The sequence below is a fragment of the Denticeps clupeoides genome, chromosome 4 (genome assembly GCF_900700375.1).
Source record: "Denticeps clupeoides chromosome 4, fDenClu1.1, whole genome shotgun sequence".
Lineage (NCBI taxonomy): Eukaryota > Metazoa > Chordata > Actinopteri > Clupeiformes > Denticipitidae > Denticeps > Denticeps clupeoides.
Window position 1 is genome coordinate 6,350,378 of NC_041710.1, and position 24,997 is coordinate 6,375,374.

At 43.3% G+C, this 24,997-nt stretch overlaps 3 protein-coding genes across 4 annotated transcripts in view; 2 read left to right on the plus strand and 1 right to left on the minus strand.

Moving 5' to 3' along the window:
* Positions 1-7,916, plus strand: part of wrnip1 (WRN helicase interacting protein 1) — a 15,198-nt gene extending 7,282 nt beyond the window's left edge. Inside the window, exons 4-7 of one of the 2 annotated variants that reach the window (XM_028976636.1) lie at positions 4,004-4,206; positions 5,037-5,192; positions 5,558-5,637; positions 5,738-7,916. In XM_028976636.1, coding sequence (XP_028832469.1) covers positions 4,004-4,206; positions 5,037-5,192; positions 5,558-5,637; positions 5,738-6,019 — 721 coding nt within the window. In that variant the 3' untranslated portion in view covers positions 6,020-7,916. The remainder of the gene's footprint in view (positions 1-4,003; positions 4,207-5,036; positions 5,193-5,557; positions 5,638-5,737) is intronic. The other variant, XM_028976637.1, reaches the window with a different exon arrangement.
* Positions 7,917-9,240: 1,324 nt separating this feature from the next.
* Positions 9,241-19,491, plus strand: dhx30 (DEAH (Asp-Glu-Ala-His) box helicase 30). The gene is made up of 20 exons (XM_028976682.1): positions 9,241-9,420; positions 9,649-9,776; positions 9,887-9,997; positions 10,094-10,266; positions 10,377-10,485; positions 10,855-11,004; positions 11,169-11,321; positions 11,652-12,119; positions 12,367-12,732; positions 12,852-12,933; positions 13,046-13,150; positions 14,181-14,356; positions 14,423-14,629; positions 15,053-15,134; positions 15,230-15,423; positions 15,516-15,666; positions 16,283-16,440; positions 18,523-18,626; positions 18,704-18,843; positions 19,039-19,491. The coding sequence occupies exons 1-20, from the start codon at positions 9,261-9,263 to the stop codon at positions 19,314-19,316; spliced, it is 3,495 nt and encodes a 1,164-aa protein (XP_028832515.1). The 5' UTR covers positions 9,241-9,260; the 3' UTR covers positions 19,317-19,491.
* A 305-nt stretch (positions 19,492-19,796) lies between these two features.
* LOC114788629 (leucine-rich repeat LGI family member 2-like) lies at positions 19,797-23,472 on the minus strand. Its single transcript, XM_028977368.1, has 8 exons — positions 23,121-23,472; positions 22,936-23,007; positions 22,645-22,716; positions 22,470-22,541; positions 22,313-22,384; positions 21,808-21,977; positions 21,565-21,729; positions 19,797-21,336 (listed from the first exon to the last, which is right to left on the minus strand). The coding sequence occupies exons 1-8, from the start codon at positions 23,294-23,296 to the stop codon at positions 20,519-20,521; spliced, it is 1,617 nt and encodes a 538-aa protein (XP_028833201.1). The 5' UTR covers positions 23,297-23,472; the 3' UTR covers positions 19,797-20,518.
* Between the last annotated feature and the right edge of the window lie 1,525 nt (positions 23,473-24,997).

The following is a 24,997-nucleotide window of genomic DNA, read 5'->3' on the forward strand; positions in this document are numbered from 1 at the left end:
TCCCTGGCCATCCAGCAGGCTACTTATCTGCTTTAATAGTCGTATCACTTACCAGCTGTCATCAGAAATGATGGATGGTATCTGAAAGGCATGTTGGCTTCTTTGCTCTCACACAGGGTCCAAGTAGGCCACTGAGGTTTATTTCCTCTGTTTGTGTCCTGCCCCGGTCTTCTGTTGGCAGTATGCTCGGCCTGGGGCAGGTCATAAAAATGAGATGGACTGTATGGGACTTAATGGAGTGTAGCCATTGACCTGGGAGACCCTGGAGTTTATGTCATTTATCAGACGTCCCTTTCCAGAGCAACTTGCAATTGGTAGTTAAAGGGACAGTCCCCCTGGAGACACTTGCTGGGGGGTGCGATGGGGTTTGAACCTGTGATGTATGATACTTTGACATTGTTATATAGCAAATTAACTAAAGATCTTCTTGCTTCCTGAATCATAGCAGATCCAGTTTTGACAGAATGAACTTGGTGAATGTCCTAAAAAGGCTTTACGGTAGATAGTACTGCGATACTATAGTATGAATAAAATAAAATGTTCATTTGTAATTCACAAGCTCATAAGTAAGAGTGAATCCATGCAAGAAGTGTATTTGTTAGGATAATTTTTTTTTTTTATATGAGCTCATAAGTAAGAGTGAATCCTTGATTAGGAGTGTATTAAACACCATTAGAACATTGCTTGCCAAAGATAAAATGGTTTTATCATTAAGCAGTACCCCATGTGACCGTGGTATAAATGTTACTCACACGCTCTTACTCCTCTTGCCCCCTTCTACTTATTCTGCAGATTCATTTCACACTATAACTTGATGACCGCAGTGAAAATAGCATATAATTTTAGGGCTGCATCACCCTGCAGTAGCACATGATCATGGGAACTCATTTAGCTGCAGGCAGGAAGCCGAGTCATGTCCAGCATTTTTTTCCTGTAGACCTTAAGAGGTGTTTGATCTGTTGATGGTGGTAACTGGGTGAAAATAATACAGAAAGTGCTAATTAGTCTCTCGTTGCCTGATATGCCTGGTGAGATTTCCACTCGTGCTGTACATGCTATCCAGTCAAACGATATTCTTGCAGAAATATATTGCATTACTCGCATTGCATGTCAGTTCTCACTAGTCTTAACTAGTCTGCGAATCTGGCTTCAAACGTTTCAAAAATTGGGTGATCGTAATCAAGCAAATCCAGACGTTCTTATGAGACGGGCAATGGTGAAAGTGTTTATTTTCTCAGCACTGTGTCATATCTGTGATGGATGACGAATGCAGTGGTAAATCATATGAGCGATGATAATGATTAAGTCATCTGTGCAGCTAAAATGTTACATCATGTAAGCCAAGAGCCTGCTGTGCTGTGACCCCCATTTATCCAATTTCATCCTTTCTTGCTTTGGCGTGTGATCAGTTAGACGGCCTATCACTTTATGTTCTGGAGCACATCCTGTTCCTCTCGAGGCCCCTTGATCATAAGAGCACCGGCCGAGCCAGACAGCGGTTTTCTCATCAACACAGACTCATATCCATTTCGGTGTGATTTGCTGAGTTGTGCTGGTCTTTTCTGGCCAGTGTGAGTCTTGTTTGTGATACTAAATCACACTCACACCCTCTCAGCTGCCACCCTACGTATATCTTTCAAATCCATCTAATTACAGACATGTCTGGGTGTATTTAAATGTCTGTGGCCGTAGTAGCTATGGCATGTGGTTATGTTTGTTGATTTAATTTCTTGATTTGCCAAATTCTGTCAGTTTAGCCTCAACGCTTGTAGCTGATGGAGAGTTAAATGACTTGAAATGATTTTTGTTACCAAGGTCAACTAGTACTAATTATAGTCCCCCTCCCCCAAACCTATTAATGGTATGTGCAGCTTGATTGCTAGCTGTTTTTAATTCATATAGTTTTTCTGAATATATTGGTAAACCAGTGAACATCCATAGGCAATATGCGGTGCTGAAATTTGGGCCTCTATTCGCACTTTGAATACATTAGCTTGCAATTAAGTAGATGGAACTTGTTCCAGGCTGTTCTGCTGGATGCAGGTTAGTCTGTGTATTTCTGTACATATAAAATAATCTTCAGGAACATTCACTTCACACCAATGGACAATACACGCCAATAAACTGGAGCAAAATATTTGGCAGCCATCAATTGTGCAAGTTGTCCCACTTAAAATGATGAGAGAGGTCTAATTTTAATCATGGGTACAAAAAATAAGTATTCAGCACCTTCAAACAAGCAAGAATTCTGGCCCTCACAGACCTGTTATTTTAAAGGTCCCCTGACAAGGATTTTTTTTTTAAATTGGTATTAGTGATCCCCTTATACTGAATCTGAAGTCTCTTTTTGAAATTCAACCTTTGTCCAGAATTACAGCCACTTTGACCCAGTCCCACAATGAGATTTCCCAGGTTGTGACATTACTGTGTCTGTAGCTCTAAATGCTAATGGGGAGGAGAGATGTGGGGTGAGGGTGGTAGTAGCCTAGTGGTTAACACACTCGCCTATGAACCAGAAGACCCAGGTTCAAATCCCACTTACTACCACTGTGTCCCTGAGCAAGACACTTAACCCTAAGTTGCTCCAGGGAGGGACTGTCCCTGTAACTACTGATTGTAAGTCATAAGGGCATCTGATAAACGCTGTAAATGGGATGAGCTGGAGGCTGGGGGCGGTGCTAATGTTTACAGTGTATAGAAATGGCTCATGGGCACAGTTCTTTTTTTAGTGGAGGGGGGTTGAAATTCTCTGTGTAGGCAAAGCATAATACAACGTCATACGGGGCAAAATTCCAGATTGGGCCATCTGAGCTTTTGCTCTCTGAACGGCAGAGCAGAATGACCAAAGACTGAACCGTATTAAGGAAAGGATTAATGATGTCTGGATGTCTCCAGACATCGATCCGATAAAGAATCTATGCCCAGTGACAGCCCCAAAATCACAGCTGCATGGAAGAATGGGCCAAAATTCCATCTACACTGTATGCAAACCGGGTGAAGACAAACGGTAAACGTCTGACCTCTGTCATTGCCAACCATGGTTACATTGCAAAGTATTGAGGTGAAATTTTGCAATTGACCATGTACTTGTTATCTGCACCGTTATACAAATAAATTCTTTAAATTATTTCTGTCGTTTCCTCTTATTTTTTTTATTTTTTATTTTTTTTAACATTCTTTCTCTGTGTACCTCTCTCATCTCATCTCAAATTACAGACCTCTCTCATCTTTTAGGGACAACTTGGACAATCAGTGGCTGCCAAATGCTTTTTTGCCCCACTGGACACAGTTAAAAAAAAATTGTGTACAGTATACAGCAAATAGATAGATAGATTTACTTGAGTTGTGATTCGATTTGTGTAGCGCCACCGGGTTCTGGGTGGCTCATGTTGGGCTGGAGACATTGCACACTGCATGCTGTACTTTTATTGTATTTCCAGATTTTGCTGCTGGTAACAGCCTGGGCAATAAATGCCATGATAATTCACTCTTTATGTGACAGCTAGTGCTGTGTACTGTACGCTGCAGCAGAGCTGTTTACATTCAGGTTACAGTCGGAAAGTTCTTGTACGGAACAGTGAGTGTGTGTGTGTGGATGGTGGGCATAGCACTATAAATTCCATGCAGCCTGACTTGCATGGATAATCAGTAAATCTGGAATAAAGCCACTATTCTCTAATCTGATTTTTTTTCATTTGTATCAAAGCTCACTTTTATTATTTAAGTTATTATAACTGAAAAGGTTACTAAATATTTACTTCATTACCTTTGGTGAAATCACTGTATTCCAAATTCTTCGGATCTCTGTCCCCTCCTGTATATGTGTGCATTTGCTTTACTAACATCTTAGGATTGTTTATAATTTACCTGATAAAATAAACTTTCTAGCAAGAAAGTTTTATTATAATGGATCTTTTAATTTAATAATTCTCACCATGGAATGAGTGGAATGAGTCCTTTTTTTTTAACGACACCGCTGTATTTTATTTTACGTACTCTCCAGGGTTCGAGTTTATATAGAGCAAAAGGCCCTGGACACCATTGCCCACCTTTGTGACGGTGATGCCCGTGCTGGTCTCAATGGGCTGCAACTGGCAGTGCAGGCCAGGGTGGCATTGCTCAAGACTGACACCTGTGACGTCCTGGTGCAAGAGGACCATGTGAAGGAGGGTCTGCAGCGATCTCATATCCTCTACGACAAGGCTGGTGAGTTTTAATATGCTTACGCCATAGTAGGGTTAATGCAAAAGTGACTTAATGTAATACTTTGGTTGTCACTGGTGACCACTGGTTGCATGTGAAGAAATTAGGTATGGTGCAGTCTTACTGTATTGTTACTGTACATTAATACCACAGTGGCCCCAGGTATGACTTTTTGACACTCATCATGGGTTTTGTTCTATGAAATAGCAACTGGGCAACATCAGAAGGCCCAGGGGGCTTTGCTTTGGCCCAGCTCTATTTGAGTCGAGGGGCTCCTCTGGCGCCACTGCCAGGGTGATGACAGATGCCAGAATTGTGACGCGCCAGTAGACAAGTTCACCAGCTCAGAGCTCAGAATCCTGGCTTCAGCTAAGCAGTTTTCTTACAAACCTCGTGTTTTACCTTGTCTTTTACTATGTTATTCCAAGTATTGGATTCTTTGACTTTATGCCTTGGTGAATATCTGATGGTCGCCAGAGGCTCTCGTGGAATGGTAGTGTAACAGAGAGGGAGATTTAGCGATCACTCGGCCTCCAGCGATGAAACCTTCTTAAGATTTATTAATGAGTTATGAAGCTGATGAGTGTGTGTGTGCGTGCATATGTCGTCAATGATGGATGTGTTTTTAATTTGGCCACATTGCCACTTGTTATATAAAGGAAGAGAGTGTGTTGAGGCTGTGTGTATAGCACACACTCCTCCAGCACCAATAGGTGAGGTCGTTCAGCTTTTTGCCTTGACTATGCTGAATTTGCTAGATTGCTATTCTCATTACTTTGTATGAAAACGTGCGTTATAGTGATATTTATTTTGAGTGTGGTGTTGTGTTAAAGGTGAGGAGCACTACAACTGCATCTCGGCCCTACACAAGTCCATGCGGGGCTCCCACGCCAATGCGTCCCTCTACTGGCTTGGCAGGATGCTGGAGGGAGGAGAGGACCCACTGTACGTGGCCCGCCGGCTGGTGCGCTTTGCCAGTGAGGATGTGGGTGCGGAACTGCTTTTTTTTTTTTTTTTTTTTTTTTTTTTTTTTACTGCTAAAGAATCAGATATGTAAACCGTACAGAAGGGTGAGGGTTATATGGGTGTTAGGAATATTTTGTCCAAACAAGAGGAAAATGGAAGTGAAGAATATCAGCACAGTAGTTCAAAGTGTCATTTTACATTTCTATGTGAAAATAAAACCATGGAACATAAAACATGTCAAAGGATTGTTTGACTACACCATTTGGAATTCAGTAATTCATAGTGTTGTGAGATTTCTATTAATTGAATTGTTGGTGCATTTGAGATTTACTTGATGATAAATTTCTTCATTTGCTTGATTTGCTTATTTCTCTGCTCTCATTCACAGGTCTGGCAGACCCTGCTGCCTTAACCCAGGCAGTGTCTGCCTTTCAGGCCTGTCACTTCATCGGCATGCCTGAGTGTGAGGTGAGAGGAGTTCTCCTACTTCCATTTGTTGTCAACCTCTATGCCAAATATGACCAGTTTCTCATGACCTGTTCACTGTCCCCATGTATACCTGTCCCAGGTGATCTTAGCCCAGTGTGTGGTATATCTGTCTCGGGCCCCTAAGTCAGTAGAGGTGTATGTTGCCTACAACAATGTCAAGTCCTCTCTGCGGAACCAGCGCGGGCCCCTGCCTCCCGTGCCCCTCCACCTGCGCAACGCTCCAACCAGACTCATGAAGGACCTGGGCTACGGCAAAGGCTACAAATACAACCCCTCCTTCAAAGAGCCCGTGGAGCAGGAGTACCTTCCCGAGGAGCTGCGTGATGTGAACTTTTTCACCCGGTCTTCAAACAAAGTCTGACAGTAACACCGGAAACTTTTCCGTCATTCCCGATAGGCATACCAGTGATTTCTATCTGTTTCCAGTAATTCAGGAAGTCTTTGTCCAAATGCTCAGCAATGAAATGCTGAAATAGTGAATAAGATTAATGACTATTTTGAGCAGATGGTTTCAATATGTTGTTTGTAAGCCCATGCCCTGAGGTCTTGCACTTTAAGAAGAGTTGAACATTACTAATTCTTTAAATCAGTCAGATTGCACGTCAATTCAGATTTGCATATGTCACACAAGATTAAAAATAAGCAATGCTACCTTGATCATTGCAAGCTGTATATTTTGTACTGAATATTGTTTTGTAATAAATACATAATTCACGATAAATTAGGATACGTTTTAAAATGGTTGCATTGGTGTGACTGTTGTCCTTTTCTTGAGTGTGCAGCAGTGCATCATGGCGGCTTCTGCTGGTTTAGGGCCCATTGCTTTGCTCCTATGTAAATGTATGGTTACTCAGGTGCAGCCCTGCTCACCATGACACCTCCGCTTATGGCTGCTCTTCCCAGGAATGCAAGTGTCGACACTTTGGCATCATCAAGCAGCTCTTTGTCTGTAAACCAATCAGAACAGGAGGAGGGAAGCCAGCTGCATTTCTTGTTTGTTGTGTGTGTCGACACTCATGTTGCAAGGCTGATACACTGACCCCCGTAATGACAGGAGACCCCCCCCCCCGTCCCTGTGGTGACAGACATATTATTTCCCTGCCAACAGCAGATCCAGCTGTAGCCTGTGAGGCTTGGGACCACCAGCTAGGATGTTAAGAGACGTGATGTCAAACAGATGCTGGAAACCGCCTTCGCTCAGAGATTAAAATCTCTCATCTGCACGAGTAATTGATTAAAGAAGAACACGATCATCGATGGTTGGGACCGAATGGGGTGGAAAGAAAGTTAATAAGATGTGTTTTACATCTATCATGACTTACTTTGTTGTATTATATTCCTCTATATAGAATAATCTGGTATTTGCAATAAAGCTTTGCCAATTAATGTAATGTACAAGTATGCAATGCGAAAGCCAGTAACTGGGGACATTTGTGAGTGTGTACTTCTTGGTGCTGATCCCTAGTTTGGGTAAATCGGGAGTGCTGCATCGGGAAGGGCATCCAGCATAAAGATTTTGCAAATTATTTGTGCAGACAACCAGACCGCTTTGTCCGTTATGACAACGCTTACAGAGTCTAATTATGTATGTATGAAAACGTATTCATGGGTTAGGATCGCCAGGACGTTTAAACAAGAAAAGGCTCATGATTAATCTGGTATTTCATAATTGAAGACCATGGAGACAAACGGTGAAAGAAACTACTGCTGTCAGCCTTGTGCTTGTTACTACTAGAGCTAGACCTGCAGCGGCTTCATCATATCATTTTTCAACATATCAGAAAACATCACCAAATTTGATGTGACGCATCGGGACCCCGCCCCGTTAGCATTGTTGATGTTAATGTTGCATTCAACCTTTCCTCTTCTTTTCAAGCCAAGTGCTAGTAGCCTAGGGTTAACACACTCGCCTATGAACCAGAAGACCTGGGTTCAAGTCCCGCTTACTACCATTGTGTCCCTGACCAAGACACTTAACCCTAACCCTGTAACTACTGATTGTAATTTGCTTTGGATAAGGGTGTCTGATAAATGTTGTAAATGTAAAGTGTAGTTTGAACACAAACTACCCCATTTTTTGTTCTGTTAAAGGTTTTGATATCTGAAAATGTTTAATGTTTCAAATGTTGTATTTAATATACTTTATGTAAAAGGTATTAAATCAATGCAGGGTTATTTATAATTCAATATTATTTTTTATGAACCTGCTTGAGGTAACTGACTTTCTTGGATAATTATTAAAATGTGATTATAAATGATAGGATAAATGACCATCACCTGCTGCACCTCAGTCAATGAAGGAGGAAATGTGTGTCTCTCTATGATTCTATGATTCCTACATTTATCCACTCTAAACATTCAGATAGTGTATCTGATCCTCTTTTTCATTTCATTAAAAGAAAACGAACAGAATTCTCACTTCTATTCAAATGCAAATATTTGTTTAGTTGAAGAAGATAAAAAATTCTAATTATATTGTAACTAATGTACACTATTTTATAACTATAACTTTTCTAAAATTTCAGCTCATTTCCTGTCTTAAAAAAAGAGTTTTCATATCTTTCTTGCCATTGTGACTTTTGGGATGTTTCAACAGGTCATAAGATTTCAAGATTCAAGAGCTATATTGTCAGTACAACAGTATAAACAATATACAGTGTCCTGAAATACTGTTTCACTCACAAAAATATTATACAATACACACTGAATTTAAATTAAAACTTAACACGCCTATTCAGAAATAAATAATTATAAAACTTTCTTTACACTCGAACATAACACTTTAAAATGAGGCTATGCTTATGTGCAGTGGACTGCTTCGAGTATATGGGCTATTTCAAACTAGACACACAAGACTTTCTTTGTTGAAGAAGAACAGATTTCTTAATTTCAAGAAGGGTCACATTTTTATTACAATAGAGTACAGTACAGGCCAACAGTTTGGACACCTTCTCATTTAATGTGTTTTCTTTATTTTCATGACTATTTACGTTGGTAGATTTTCACTGAAGGCATCAAAACTATGAATGAACACATGTGGAGTTATGTACTTAACCAAAAAAGTTTAAATAACTGAAAACATGTATTATATTCTAGTTTCTTTGCTCTGATTACTGCTTTGCACACTCTTGGCATTCTCTTGATGAGCTTCAAGAGGTCGTCTCCTGAAATGCTCTTCCAACAGTCTTGAAGGAGTCCCCAGAGGTGTTTAGCACTTGTTGGTCCAGCTCACCCCAAACCACCTGGATTGGGTTCAGGTCCGGTGACTGTGGAGACCAGGTCTCCACTTTTTTGTTAAGTACATAACTCCACATGTGTCCATTCATAGTTTTGATGCCTTCAGTGAGAATCTACCCATATAAATGGTCATGAAAATAAAGAAAACACACTGAATGAGAAGGTGTGCCAAACCTTTGGCCTGTACTGTACAGTAACCAGTATGTTATTTAATGCGTCTAAAAGACAGTAGGCATCCGCTGGCATGTTGCTGTGTTGCGGGAGTTTTCCTCCGGGCCGAAAGGGGGCGCTGTCGCTTTCTCCGCTCCATGCCGGCGTCGCGTCGTCGCCGGTGAGGAAGTAGCGGCGCGGCGCTCTGTTTAGTCATGGCGCTGCCCAGCGTCACGGTCATGCGGCTCCGCGTCTTCTTGGAACGTGGCGGCAACTGCCTGAAAAATGCTCGCCGAGCCGGGCTGAACTGTGCGGAACTCCGTCTGTACGCGAACAAAGTGGGCATGTCGCACGGACGTGCAGAGACGGCGTGCGGTGAGACGTGACAACATGACACAGTGACACAGTAACACAGAGAGTCTAATGGAGGGTTTTGTCCGCTGATTTGAACCCGGTGTTACACCCAACGACAGTCATGTGACGTCGCAAGCTCAAGGCGTGACATCCTTGTCATGGAGGAAAGATGATGATGATGATGATTATTATTATTATGCTGCAGTAACTTTGCATGGGATTGATGGTTTGTTCTCTCCTTGTGTCCAGGTCACGCTGAGCTCTTGCGAGAATTTCCCCAGGCCAAAAGCCTCCTTCACAGCACCCTGTCCCGCTCGCTGGGAGTGTCAGATCTGTCCCGGGTTGTCCAGTACCACTGCACGGATGGGGAGGTCAAGGTCAGAGAACAAGCGGCCATTTCATATGCAGGCACTTGCTATCGTTTGTGTAAGTATGTATAGTTGTGTGGGTTTTTTTTAATCTCCATGAATTAAATATCGTCCCTCAGAAAGCCACGATCACTCTGCTGTGGCCGCAGAGAATTGAGGCGGTGGGCTTCGGCTCCAGGAGGATTGAGGCCGAGCGATGTGCCGCTGCAGCCGCCTGTCAGAGGCTGCGGGTGAGTGTTGCTCCTCACCGTAGCAGCATAACACAGTACCGCATATGAGACTGGTCCTTCCGCAGTGATGCGCTTCCAATCGTCTTGTGCTCACAGGAACTTGGTGTCCTGGGACCAGGGAACCAGCTCCCACGTAGACGAGGGGCTTTCATGCGAGGGGCTCGTCCATCGGTCTGGCAGGATGCAGAGGAGGCGTCGGAGTTATCAGAGAGGGCCGAGGCTCTCCAGAACCACCGGAGTAGGAAGAGAGAAGACTCCTCAGATGCCAGGTTAATTACCAGACTTCTACTAAATACACCAAAATTATATAAATTCACCAAAATGATATAATTGTGTAATGGGTCTTGTGTTTCTTGGTCGTTTCTCTGCATGTGAATAGGTTGCTGAAGGAAGAGCCCAGGGTTTTGGAAGCGTTGTCATTGTTTTCCAAACCCAAAGTACTCCTCACAAAGGTCATACAGGTGGCTACATCCCCAAATAAAATCAGGGTAGGTGACTGCAAATTTCAACCACTAAAACACTTATTTTCTCTAGAGCAGTTCATTCTTATTGACCTTAAAGGTCCCCTGACATGAAAATGTCACTTTGTGAGATTATTTAACATTAATACGAGTTCCCATAGCCTGTCTGTATATTGTGCAGTATACACAATATACAGTGTATTGAAATACCTTTAAACTAAAACCTAAATACATTAAATCTTTATGAACACTTAACAAGGACAACGTCATGTAAGATGCTTGTAAGATGCCGCACGTTCTGGGGAAATCTCATGTGATTGACTAAAAGTGGCTGTAATCCAGATACAGTATTAGTGGACCACTAAGACCGACACCTTTAATTCCCCTGCCTCTCAGGAGCTGATTGAGTACCGTACCGTGGGGGGTAAAGTGAAGAGGTGCGAGCTGAACCTGCGCTGGCCAGAGGAGATGAGGTTTGAGGCTTCGGCACATCGCAGACTGGAGGCTGAGACCAGAGCTGCAGCCCTGGCCTGCCTGAGACTCAAGGTGCGGTCGATCTCTTGTCTTTGCGTGTGTGCATGCAAAACCTGCAGTTTGCTTCCAGTTAAATTGTTCTTTGTAATAATAAGTGTATTTGCAGCGGCCAAGTTGATCCGGAATTCCTTTACATTTCCCTGAGGATTGTTTGGTTCCACACTATTTGCATGCAGGAACTGCAGCTACTGGATGACAACAACAACCCACTGACCCATGCTAGGTATCATCAAGAAGCGGTCCGGGAGGCTGGGGAGCGAGAGAGGCGGCCCTGCAGCCTGGAGATCCCAGAGGACCTGCAGCAGAAGCTCAGGGAATACCTGTCTCAGGTGTGCTGGCTTCTACTAGGTTGCGGGGGATCTGGACATTATTTGTGTTTTTGTCATTCATGTGTAAAACAATTCCGGTTCAGATTATATTTTCTCAAATCTTTCGTAGAAGCCTGACATCTGGTGGTCGCCGGTGAAAGTGCCAGAGACTTTGGATATTAGTATAGTGAGATTGTTTGTTTAAAGCATACCTCTTGAATAAGAAATATGGATTTATTATGTGTCAATATAATAAGTAACCTATACATGTTATAAGTTATATAGACACACACACACGGTAGAAAAGAGGATGAGCTTGAGACTCCTTGAAAAATGTGCGTTCCTCTGCAGTACCCAGTGGAGGCGGAGATGCAGAAACTTTGGGCGCAGGAGGAGGATGAGGAGTTTATGGCCCGACAGCAAGTGGAGGAGGAAGATGAGGATCCCGTGACCGATGCCATCACCGGCCGTCCACTGTCCCCCCTGAATCCTGAAGAGAGTGGCCGTTTGAGCGCCTACTTGCTGCAGCAGTGGGAGAGGGCAAGACCCGCCGTTCTGGCGGACCTCCCAGTCGACTCGTATCGGGAGCAGGTGGTCTCTGCCGTGGAGTCGTCGCGTGTGGTGATCGTTGCCGGGGAGACGGGGTGCGGGAAGACCACGCGCATCCCGCGCTTCCTGCTGGAGGGGCGTGTGAAGGCCCACGAGGGGGCGGGGTGTAACATCCTGGTCACACAGCCTCGCCGAATCAGCGCTGTGTCGGTTGCGCACAGAGTCTCGCAGGAAATGGGCCCGACCCTTAGACGCAGCGTCGGTTATCAGGTCAGCCGCACTACAGTCCTCTGAGAATTAAACAATGAATGAATGAATGAATTCATGCACATTAATGAATTAATTAAAAATTAATGAATTGCCTAATTAAGCAAAAGTGCTTTTGAACTGGTCAGGGGCGGGATAATTTATTTTAGCTGTTTGAGTTACTATGCTCAGACTGTGAACACAGTCTTAAGTGAGGAGAGGAGTTGGACTTGGAAATACGTTGTTTCTCCACCTTCTCACTCCCGCACAGGTGCGTTTAGAGTCTCGGCCTCCGGAGCGCAGCGGTGGAGCTCTGCTCTTCCTCACGGTGGGGGTGTTGCTACGGAAACTCCAGAGCAACCCAGGGCTGCGGGGCGTGAGCCATGTTGTGGTAGACGAGGTCCACGAGCGCGATGTCAACACTGACCTGCTGGTGGCGCTGCTGCGCTCTACCCTGCAGCTCAACCCAGACTTGCGCTTGGTCCTAATGAGTGCAACAGGGGACACGCAGCGCCTGGTGCGGTATTTTGGCGGGTGCCCTGTGGTTAGTGTGCCTGGCTTCATGCACCCAGTCAGGGAGTACTTCCTGGGAGAGGTCCTGAGGGAGATGGGACGCCCTGAACGGAGACAAACACAGGCAAGTTATTTTATTATAGTCTTCTAACCGCAGTTAAAAGTAGCTTAAACAAGTGTATTTTGTGGACGTGGACAATTTCCTGCTCAGTTAAGGGTTTGCTTTGTCATTTCTTTGTGTAGAATGGAGATAAGGATGATGCAACTCCAGATCCAGATCTGGTGGCTGATGTCATAAACCACATACACACGACTAGAGAACCAGGTACTGAAATGCTCACCTACAGAGACATGCTATGAGATGAGTCATGCTTTGTCCCGTTCTCACTGGTTACTTCCTGCTCCACTTATTTCTCATGGGCCCTCTCTTTCTGCAGGGGCTCTGCTGTGTTTCCTGCCTGGCTGGCAGGACATTAAAGCTGTGCAGCAGAGACTGGAAGAGAGGGCCAGGTTCCAATCAGACTCGCAGCTCATCCTGCCATGTATGTATGTGTGTGTGTACACATGTCTGTCAATCTGACCGGGCACCCGCTGTGTCTTAAAAACTTGTATTCGTAAAATTTGATAATACAAAATTTGTATTCATAAAAAGTTGAAAAGTTCTTGAAATGCAATGTCACACGGCAGGGCAAGTGTTGTGGACCGTTGGTTCCCTTGTGGCATTTTTCAAGGTTTCACATCAGGAATCAATTGCAGGGAAATACACGATAAAACTACGATTGTGGCGTTTTAATATTTAACACTAATCAGCGACAAGCAGGCAGTTTCTGACGTACAAAACCAGGAAGTAAAGAGTCTAACTCTGCCCCCTCAGAGTTGAAAACCAGAGGTCAATTTTAAAGCTTGTACACAGACGTACCTTACAAAGGTAGAAATAATATTTTTGTCCAGTGGACTCTTGCACTTGTTGTCTTGATGCAGCGCAAATTTGGTGTTTATGGGATGTTGTGGTAAAGAGCTGGACATAAAAGTTTGAAATGTGAGAAGACACAAATAAAAGAAAAGGTGCATGTAGGTTAAACCGTCTTTCCACGGGAAGGAAAAAACACTTACATTGCGTTTGAAATGTCAGCATTAAGTCACAGTTGAACATATGATAACTTTTTGACAACATTCAGCCCAAATTTCACATGATTTTGATGAACCATGTCCAAGCACGATATGGGAAAACTAAGAGCTCACACTTTCTGCGAACACTTGGCAAATCCACCAATATTTTTACATGGGTGTGACCAGAGCGTCACCCTGAATATACCTGCGATGTTTTATTTAAAGTGGTTTTAAAAGGTCCTGGGGGTACTCTGGTCTGAGTCACAGATAAGGGTCATCCTGCCCTTGTCTTTCTGTTTGTACAGTCTTTACATTATTACGGGATTGGTTTTGAAGCAGCGAGTATGGGAAAATGTGTCAGCAGACACATTAGATTAACATTTAAAGCAATACGACTGGAGCATATCCTGACTGAAGTGACATAAAATGAGATGAGACACTTGAACATCACTCTCTGTTCAGTGCACTCCAGCATGTCCGTGGCAGATCAGCAGACAGTGTTCCAGCGCCCTCCAGAGGGCAAGCGGAAGATTGTCCTGGCCACCAACATTGCAGAGACATCCATCACTATTGATGACGTTGTTTATGTGGTCGACTTAGGAGCACAGAAACAGCAAAATTATGATCCCCGGACCAAGGTAACCCTGCTCTCATCTGCTGTGGGTGTCAGGAGAACTTTTTAACTAAACGTTTACTTGTCCTAGGTGTCGTGTCTGGACACTGTCTGGGTATCACATTCCAATGTCACTCAGAGGCGGGGCAGAGCAGGACGATGCCAGCCTGGACATGCTTACCACCTTTTTCCTCGTGAGCATCTGAAAGCTATGTCAGTGTTTCCTGTCCCAGAGATTCTGCGGACTCCTCTGGAGAGCCTGGTGGTACAGGCCAAAATACACTGTCCTCAGATTAAGGTGAGGGGTCTTCCTGCACCAAGATGAGAAATTAAAACAAGAACACTTAAAAAAAACAATATTTAGGCCAGATTTTATGTCCTTATACTTCATCCTATTATATCTAAAATTAATATATCTATATTAATTTAACTTAAAATATAACCTCATGTGCACTTCCAGGTCAGGAATGCAAATTGCATTATGCAATACACTTCCAGACCAAGAAAAATCAACAATTTCTAATTGTCTGCAGAAGAAAAGTTTATTGTGTTGCTGATTATTATTCGTTAATCCACAGTAGGGGTGTTAAAAAATATTGATACAGCAGTATATCACAATCTTTTACATGATAATATTGAATCACAATACAAGGACATCAAATATTGATATTTTTGCCTATGTGGTGATCCTGTAGCTGCACCTCTTTGTGTTTTGATCCAGGCAGTGGACTTCCTGTCTCAGGTGTTGGACCCTCCAGAGCCCAGTGCAGTGAGAGATGCTGTGAGGAACCTGCAGGACATTGGTAGAGTTGTGCTGATCTGTGTCATGATGTTTGAACCATGAAGTCTGTGCTTTTAGGCATGTCAGATGTAAGAACATGCTGACTGTTGTCTGCAGACGTGCTGGACAGGTCTGAGAATCTCACCCTGTTGGGCGAGCGAGTAGCCCGTATGTCATGTGATCCACGACTGGGGAAAGTTCTGGTTCTGGCGGCCCTGTTCCGCTGTGTGTCCCCTCTGCTGTCTGTTGCGGCCTGTCTGACCCGAGACCCGTTTTTCAACAGCATGGAGAACCGAGCCATCATCAGCAAGGTAAGCACTGGAGCGCCAGGATTCTGCATATAGGCTCATCTGCTGCAGCCGACCCCCAACCCCCAGTTCTCTCTGCTTCTCCACCTGTCCAGGCTAAAGCAGCCCTGAGCGGCTCCAGCTGCAGCGACTACTTGGTGTTCAGTCGCGCAGTCCAGGGGTGGAGGGACCAGCCCAACAGGGAGAGTAGACAGGAGTTCCTGGACACGTACACACTGTCTGGAGCAAGTCTGCGCTTTATTCAGGGTGAGCAATATACACACACACAAAAACAAACACAAACAATATTTTATTGCTGGAGCACAAAAGGCTGTAATACAGCCCATATCCAAAATGCAATGACTACTGCTCGAAATTAATATTTTTAAAATACTTTTTATTTACCTTAATCTTGAAATTTCCAGTAAAATGTTTCATATTCCGAATGTCAAATGTTCTTATTTATAGGAAGGAAAATAAAATACAAACCACACACACACACACGTACAAACAGGGAGTGATCTTTCCACTATAACCTAAGCATTAGTGAAAATAAACATTTCAGCATTTATCAGACGCCCTTATCCTGAGTGACTTAGCGGCCACCAGTGGTGACAATGACAGGTATCTTGCTCAGGAACACAATGGTAGTAAGTGGGGGTTGAACCTGTAATGTTAGCTACTTACCCCCTAAATCAGTCTGCTTTACACATTTAACCCATTTACCCCAATGTAAATTGTTCCACTTTCTGATTAACAAATGCTGTTATCTCCATTTTGTAATAGCCATGCTGACATTATTATTGATGCTGAATACAGTAGATATAAAATTAGCTGTATCCCACTTAGCACATTGTGCTCCTGTGTTCTCTTCTATGTGCAGGCCTGACTCAGCAGTTCAGCGAAAATCTCAAGGAGGCAGAGTTGGTGGAGCATCCTGCCGACTGCCTGCGCTTGACATCCCCATACAACCAGTTCAGCCATGAGGATGAGCTGCTGAAATCTGTGCTGATGGCTGGACTTTACCCGAACCTCATACAGGTACAGGGTGGCTGTAATTATTAGTAATTTTGGAATGTATTGGTTGCTGTGCAAGCAAGTGAACAACCCTAATTTTACCCAAATTCATCACAGAGTTGCTGGATCGAAATAAAAGGGTTTTAATGCTCTTTCAGCAAGGAGACAGTTGGCTGAATTGTAGTCAGACCAGTCTATTCATACATTAGTAATCATTTCTACCCTGCCTAATGGCCAGGTCACTATCTCCAAGATTCATAAACATGAGTGTGAGAGTTCTTAAAGCAAAGAGAACATCTGTAATCGCATGGCTGCACAAGTCCTTCTTGTCTCAGATGAAAGGTCACATAATGAACACTTTGCGAAACTTTATAGTTCTTACAGCACCCTTTTACCATTATACAGGGAGTGCAGAATTATTAGGCAAGTTGTATTTTTGAGGAATAATTTTATTATTGAACAACAACCATGTTCTCAATGATTCCAAAAAACTCATTAATATCATAGCTGAATGTTTTTGGAAGTAGTTTTTCTTTTATTTTTAGCTACTTTAGGGGGATATCTGTGTGTGCAGGTGACTATTACTGTGCATAATTATTAGGCAACTTAACAAAAAACAAATATATACCCATTTCAATTATTTAATTTTACCAGTGAAACCAATATAACATCTCCACATTCACAAATATACATTTCTGACATTCAAACAAAACAAAAACAAATCAGTGATCAATATAGCCACCTTTCTTTGCAAGGACACGCAAAAGCCTGCCATCCATGGATTGTCAGTGTTTTGATCTGTTCACCATCAACATTGCGTGCATCAGCAACCACAGCCTCCCAGACACTGTTCAGAGAGGTGTACCGTTTTCCCTCCTTGTAAATCTCACATTTGATGATGGACCACAGGTTGTCAATGGGGTTCAGATCAGGTGAACAAGGAGGCCATGTGATTAGTTTTTCTTCTTTTATACCCTTTCTTGCCAGCCACGCTGTGGAGTACTTGGACGTGTGTGAGGGAGCATTGTCCTGCATGAAATCATGTTTTTCTTGAAGGATGCAGACTTCTTCCTGTACCACTGCTTGAAGAAGGTGTCTTCCAGAAACTGGCAGTAGGACTGGGAGTTGAGCTTGACTCCATCCTCAACCCGAAAAGGCCCCACAAGCTCATCTTTGATGATACCAGCCCAAACCAGTACTCCACCTCCACCTTGCTGGCGTCTGAGTCGGACTGGAGCTCTCTGCCCTTTACCAATCCAGCCACGGGCCCATCCATCTGGCCCATCAAGACTCACTCTCATTTCATCAGTCCATAAAACCTTAGAAAAATCAGTCTTGAGATATTTCTTGGCCCAGTCTTGATGTTTCAGCTTGTGTGTCTTGTTCAGTGGTGGTCTTCTTTCAGCCTTTCTTACCTTGGCCATGTCTCTGAGTATTGCACACCTTGTGCTTTTGGGAACTCCAGTGATGTTGCAGCTCTGAAATATGGCCAAACTGGTGGCAAGTGGCATCTTGGCAGCTGCACGCTTGACTTTTCTCAGTTCATGGGCAGTTATTTTGCGCCTTGGTTTTTCCACACGCTTCTTGCGACCCTGTTGACTATTTTGAATGAAACGCTTGATTGTTCGATGATCACGCTTCAGAAGCGTTTGCAATTTTAAGAGTGCTGCATCCCTCTGCAAGATATCTCACTATTTCTGACTTTTCTGAGCCTGTCAAGTCCTTCTTTTGACCCATTTTGCCAAAGGAAAGGAAGTTGCCTAATAATTATGCACACCTGATATAGGGTGTTGATGTCATTAGACCACACCCCTTCTCATTACAGAGATGCACATCACCTAATATGCTTAATTGGTAGTAGGCTTTCGAGCCTATACAGCTTGGAGTAAGACAACATGCATGAAGAGGCTGATGTGGACGAAAAACTCATTTGCCTAATAATTCTGCACTCCCTGTATTCTTATGGATTACCATACGGTTACAGTTACAAAAATTATACTCAAATACCCAGTCCTCCACATACATTAACACATGACATGGGTACACTATTCACACTATGTACAATCCAAATGTGATTCTGGTGCCCGATCGATCCTGTTTGTTTAGGTGAAGAAAGGTTCGATCACAAAAGGTGGCAGATTTCGGCCAGACAGTCTTTCCTACCGAACCCAGACGGGGCCCGTGTTAATGCACCGTTCAACAGTTAACAGGTGAGCGGGGGAAGTGGACCACCACCATAATCTCCTACTGTCCGTGTTAGAGCCAACCATGTGCTTTCCACCTACAGGGCTGAGACGCAGCTGCCCAGCCGCTGGCTGACGTTCTTCAGCGCAATCAAATCCAACGGACAAGTCTTCATCCGTGACTCGTCTTCCATTCACCCTCTCGCCCTCCTGCTGCTGACTGACTGTGATCTGACAGAGAGGGGTGCGTCCAAAACACCTTATACACCATTACAACAGCACATTGAAAAGGCCTCCATGTACCAGAATATTTACTCATCATTATTTATACTTTTTTTTTTTTTTTTTTTTTTTTTGTCTAACCATGTCAAAATTCTTCATGGGCTAATGAATGCAGATACTGACATCTTATTTCTCCCTCCTGTTGTCCACCCCTCAGTGTGTGGGGATCGTGTTGAGGTGGCTTTGCCTGGGCGCTCTCTAGTGCGCTGGGAGCTGTCTGCACAGACGTGGGAGCTACTTTGGGAACTACGCACCTCGCTGCAGGCCATGCTTCAGCGTAGGCTACAGCTTGGAGACTCGAGTGCCCTTCAGGAAGGGGCAGGGGTATCGGGTGCTGCTGCCTGTCATCAGGACCGAGAGCTCACATCGCTGCTGGTGGAGCTGCTGAGCAACACTGAGCCGCAGACCAGCGACACAAACAATGATTCAGATTGAGCAGGAGGGCAGGATCCAGAGACTATCAAAAAGAAATATTAATTATGTAAGATAAAAGAACAGGACTGTATGAAGCGATTATGCATGTACCGTTTCTTTCAAATCTGAAGGAAAGAATGACTGACCACCTTCTGGTGGTAAACATGTGAAATGTAAAATATATTTATTAATCAGAACCAACTATAATAAATTGTGGTCTTGTAAAAATGTGTTAATTTTTGTTTGAGGTTTAGTCCATTTCATTGGTTATCTTGAACTTGAAGTTTAATTTATTGTCATTTCAGCTATATTCGTTTTAGACCGTACAACGAAACAACATTTCTCTTGAACCTGGTGCTACATGTAACATTTAAAAAAGGTATATACTGACATAAAGTGCACATTTAACATAATTTTACATTTAATGTTAAATTAACATGCAACATTTTAATAACATTTAACAAAAATGTGTAGACTGCAATGAGACAGACAGCGCTAAACTAGTGAAAAATGAACTTTTAATGGGTTTCTTCAGTAGTCAGGCAACATGCTGCTGACTGCTAGATAAATATTTCCTTGCTCAGAGAAGCTCTCTGGATATAAAACTGCACAACCACAGAGACTGTAGCACATTAGCATTAAAGCTGCACACAGAGTTCTCATAAAATTAAACTCAGCGCAAATTATATATTTATCTGAAAATATGGGGGAAACAATGTCTGCCAGACTGTCTGTGACTGATAACTAAAAATTATCAGTCAGTTAAAATGCAGTGAAATGCAGGGAATGATAGACAATAGGTCATTTATACAAGACTAGTTTATTCTCAGTAACTGGCTATCACCAAATAAATGTTTTGGTGCTACAGGAATTTGTATTTTTAATTCTACAGTATGGAAGCGGCTGCCATGGGTTCCTGAGGTCTCACTGAATCGTTACTAATTATGAGGACCTTATGAAGCTCTGCAATATATTGCTTGCATACAAAACATGCACGCTTAAGAATGACATTCACAGTTTTCGCAGTGCAGCCAGACCAAAGTATTAAAAGGTAACAGCACATACAGTGCACTTAGGGCAAATAGTTATAACCCACTGATCCGCGAGGTGGAAAAAAGGCCAAAAAGGTAACCACATAGACTGTATATCACTGTGCAGTAACCCTCCCTGCTGTAGACCGTAACGGTTCTAAATCTGCAGTCAGAAGCTTGCATACACTACATTCATAAGCTGCTGTCAACTGGGATGTGTTCAAACACCTTAGTTTTGCCTTTAAAGCTGGTGGCGATGAGGAAGTCCCTGCGGTCTGTTGAAAGGGCGGTAAAAGAACGTGGCCACTGCACATAAACCTCCCTGAATTTAGAGAACTCCTGTTTCTTCTCGTCGTATCTGTAAACCTGGGAGAAGGAGTAGTCACTTCCCAGAACGAGGTACTGATGCTCCTTGAATACAAAAGGCTGCAGCACCATGGCGCCACGTGAAGGGAAGGCCTGGACCTCTTCGAACTGTTTACCAGTCCACCGCACAACTTTGGAGTCTCCAATGTAACAGGCCATAGCCAGGTGCAGAGCCCCGTTTATTTGAAAGGTCTTAACAGTCACAATATCGTCATAATTGGGGATCTCACTGTGCAGAACAAACTTCTGAGAGTGTTTGTTCCACTGGTAGATGACTGGCACTTGAGAGCGGCTTGCCAGGATGAGGTGCGGCTTGCCTTCCATGGTGACAAACTCTGCGTCTGTGTCACGGAACCACTCATGCAGGTACTGGTAGGGGTAGAAGCCAGTTTCATTCCACTTGTACAGTGTGGACAATCCAGCCTTGGAACTGTCCACCACAAGGAAGAACCACTCGTCGCCTATGGGGAAGACTTCGATATCATTGGGCTTTGATATGTTGGAAGCTTCAACGGCTTGAAACTTTACATATTTGTTCTGCTTTGGGTCATATCTGTAGACATGGGATCCATCAAAAAGCTGGGTGACAATGACATAAGCCTGGCCGTGAATAACTGCAGCTCTGCATCCGACTACAGAGCGACCTGAAACACAGAATTTAACAGGCATTAGAAGGCATTTCATGACTGAAGGTCCATTTAATACTTAATGTTGTGCAATAGGTTTAGAAACCTTCAGAAGAGGTTATAAATAAAGACAAATAAATGTAAAGTAGTCCAGATTCCTATATCTGAACATATCTGCATTTAATGGGTTGGGTATGTATAGGCTGTGCACGTATTCGTTATAACAATCTTCATTCTTGTACAAACCCGTGATGGTATCAAGAGGCCTGAAGTTGATTTCAATGTGGTCCCACTCCATCACAAGACAGTTTTCTGAGTTTGGTACAGCCAGGGCCATGTAAATGTCTTCCTTGTAGAAGAAAAGTTCTGCAGACATGGACTGTGTCGATAGAGTTTGATGGAGCACAAAGTCTAAAGAAGACAGAGGAATTAATGTTCCTTTCGAGAAAAGAATAAACTAAAAGAATGAGCATGTGCCTCCTTGGTTACCTGTAGTTATGCACTCTGCGTGCTGGTCAGGGACGTCTTTTAGACGCAGGCCTTTCTTCTCCCCTGGCCCATTACAGTAGACATCAGACACCGTGGCATTAGACCTCTTCAGCCAGTCTATCAGCCATTTTGTCTGACAGTCACACTCAAACATGTTGCCGCGCAGATCCCTGCAGGGGGGTTCACAAGGAAGAACGGGGCTTTGTGCTGAGTGGAGGTGAAAGCGGAGCTGGATGTGTAGGGCAAAGTGCAGGATATTGATCTTGGTCATAAAATGTCTAGAGGCTTTATGGAAAATTTCTCCAGCATCTCCTGCCTTTGCCCTGGAGACAGACTCTAAATATGATCCTCTGGCCCTCTTCTCGTTCGCGTAAAAGTGAATCTTTACATGTATGTGCTCCTGAGCATGGCATGTGAGTGAAATAGCAGCTGATATTTAGTACATTCCATAATGCAGCAGACCAAAGAGATATCATAAACATAACAGGAAAAAATGCAGACTCACAATTCAATCAATGAATCAAGACCAGAAAAAAGATCCTTTGGCAGCAATTTTATGTTGTTGTTGGCCAGCGACCTGTCCAAAAAAAAGGCTATGAGGGTCATAGACTAAAGGTCAATTTATTAATTATTACTGTCATTATGAGGGAAAATAGACTCACAGATGGGTGAGATCACGAAGACCCCTGAATACGGATTTATTCATTGTCCCAATCTTGTTGCCTTCAATAAATCTGAGTACAAAAATAGTCTTGATTATATCTGGGTACTTGATGCATAAAAATACAAAAGCATAAAGCATTCAGAGCTATAGATGCAAACCAGGAGATAACTCACAAATATTCCAGATGTGGCAGACCAGAAAAAGCATCATCTTTTATCACTGATAAAGAATTGGAATTGAGAAGCCTGAAAATAAAATATGCATTATTTCTTAAACATGCTGTTCTCAAATGTTTCTATTATTTATTTGCCATTATATACTTGGTTTATAATCTGACACATTAATGATTACATCCACGAACATCCCATATGACTGTGTATGCTTATGGAGTCAGAATTTTGCACTGTCACCTGCAGCAGAGGGATGGAGAAGCAGATAAAGGACAGTAAAGGAGAGATGCTTACAGTAACTGCAGGGAAGGCATGAGAGAGAACGTAGCCTCCTTGATTTCTGGAAAGGTGCCATTGACAATACTCCTGCATAACACACAAAAAAAGAACCACTGTAATATATTGTTACACTGGCTCTTTGCAATTAGTATTTTTCCTTATAAAAGATTGGTTTTGCATGAGCAAGGAACTTTACTTACAGCGAGTTAATGTCATTTGATACAGTCCGGGGGATGAAGGACGAGCCGACGCAGATGACGGAGTCTTTGGAGCATGTGCATTCAGCAGGGCATCGGAAAATCCGCTTGGCAGGTGCAGAGCGTGCGAGGCAGAGAAGGAACAAGGTCACCCAACGCCAGTTATCCACGTAAATCATAATGGCTGCTGACTCTTCTGCGGCCACCTAGAGCGGCAGCTTCAGGGGGAGACGGAGGTCCGGAGGTGCAGTGGAGCAGCAGCCTGCTGCACTGAGAACTGAGCTCAGCACATTCGGCTGCAGGCCTGCGGCCCCCCTCATCACTCATGCAGACAGTGCAAGGGAAAGAAAGTGACACCACTGCTACACCAATGACTGACCTGATTTATCACTTTGATTTGCAGCCAGGCTCCAACTTATTTTTAATTGAATGTTGATTGTGTCTGTTTAGATGTTTTAGGTCTCATAGCCTACCCAATTCAATAACAGATAGACGACTAGGGACATTTGTGGAGAATGCTAATAATAATAATAATACATTTTATTTCAGGGTGCCTTTCTAAAACCCAAGGTCACGTTACACAATAAAATAAATAAATAACCACTAAAAAAGCCACACAATAAGCATTAATTCACGTCAAAACTTGACAGCATTAGTGATTAAAAAACAGCATTAGTGCTCAAAAACAGTGTAAATCAGCTCAGAAAATAAAAATTGTTTATCACTGTTTACTTATTGCGTCACCACGTGTTCGACAAGGGGACTGAAGCACTGCATTATGGGATCTGTAGTTTGTGTGTTATCAGCTTCATAACGCCATTACAACAGATCTATATTAATTTTAGGAGTTTGACACCAGTGTGTTACATCGAGCATTGATTGTCTGTAAAGGCACGTGAGACGACTGCGCATTATCAAGCAAAGTATGTCTGCATAGCCAGATGAAAACAGAGATATTTACTTGAAAGCCATGAAAGGAAGGTGTAAAATTTTGGAATTATTGATTCCATTATTATCGTACAGAGGATAAAACTATATTACAAATGCAATAATTATCGTGCGTCTGGCAACGCTGATGGGAAGTGGGGGTGAGGAGAGGGCTGCAGCACCCCCTGGTGGTTCGGCAGAGGACCACACCTAAAAAAAAAAACGTATCTGTTGTTACGATTTTGTTTCAGTGAGTGGTTGAGTGATTTCATTCCAGATGGAAATTAGATTTGATATCACAATTCTTGAAAATGATCTAAATCTAATGAAACAGAACACACATCTGCCAACACAAGTACCCATCACTCACTAAACGCATGAAGAAATCAATGTTGAGAGAACATTTTATTACAGTTATGATCTACCTCTAACTTGATTACAACATTTTACATTTCAGTATGTTAGTATTGAGTATTTTAGTTTTTTCGGTAATAAGTGTGCAAACCAGGCATCGTGCATACATGAGCACAGCAGGATCAAGGTGCTCAATGACAATCACTTCACACTTCACTCGTGGTGGCGGGAGGAGGGCAGGCACACACTGACCACACTGAGGGAACAGAGGTGAAGACAGTCAGCTGTCAGCTGAAGGCAGCTGAGGAGGCATGTCATGGACTCCGGAACGCTCATCGTTGGGCAGTCAGTGTAGGTTTCTGAATTGCTGACACACCTTATCTTCACTTAAAAAAAAAAAAGGGTTCGAATCCTGATCTGCCAAGGTGCCACTGAGCAAAGCACCGTCCCCACACACTGCTCCCCGGGCGCCTGTCACGGCTGCCCACTGCTCACCAAGGGTGATGGGTTAAATGCAGAGGACAAATTTCACTGTGTGCACCGTGTGCTGTGCTGCTGTGTATCACAAGTGACAATTACATTACATCACATCACTTCAC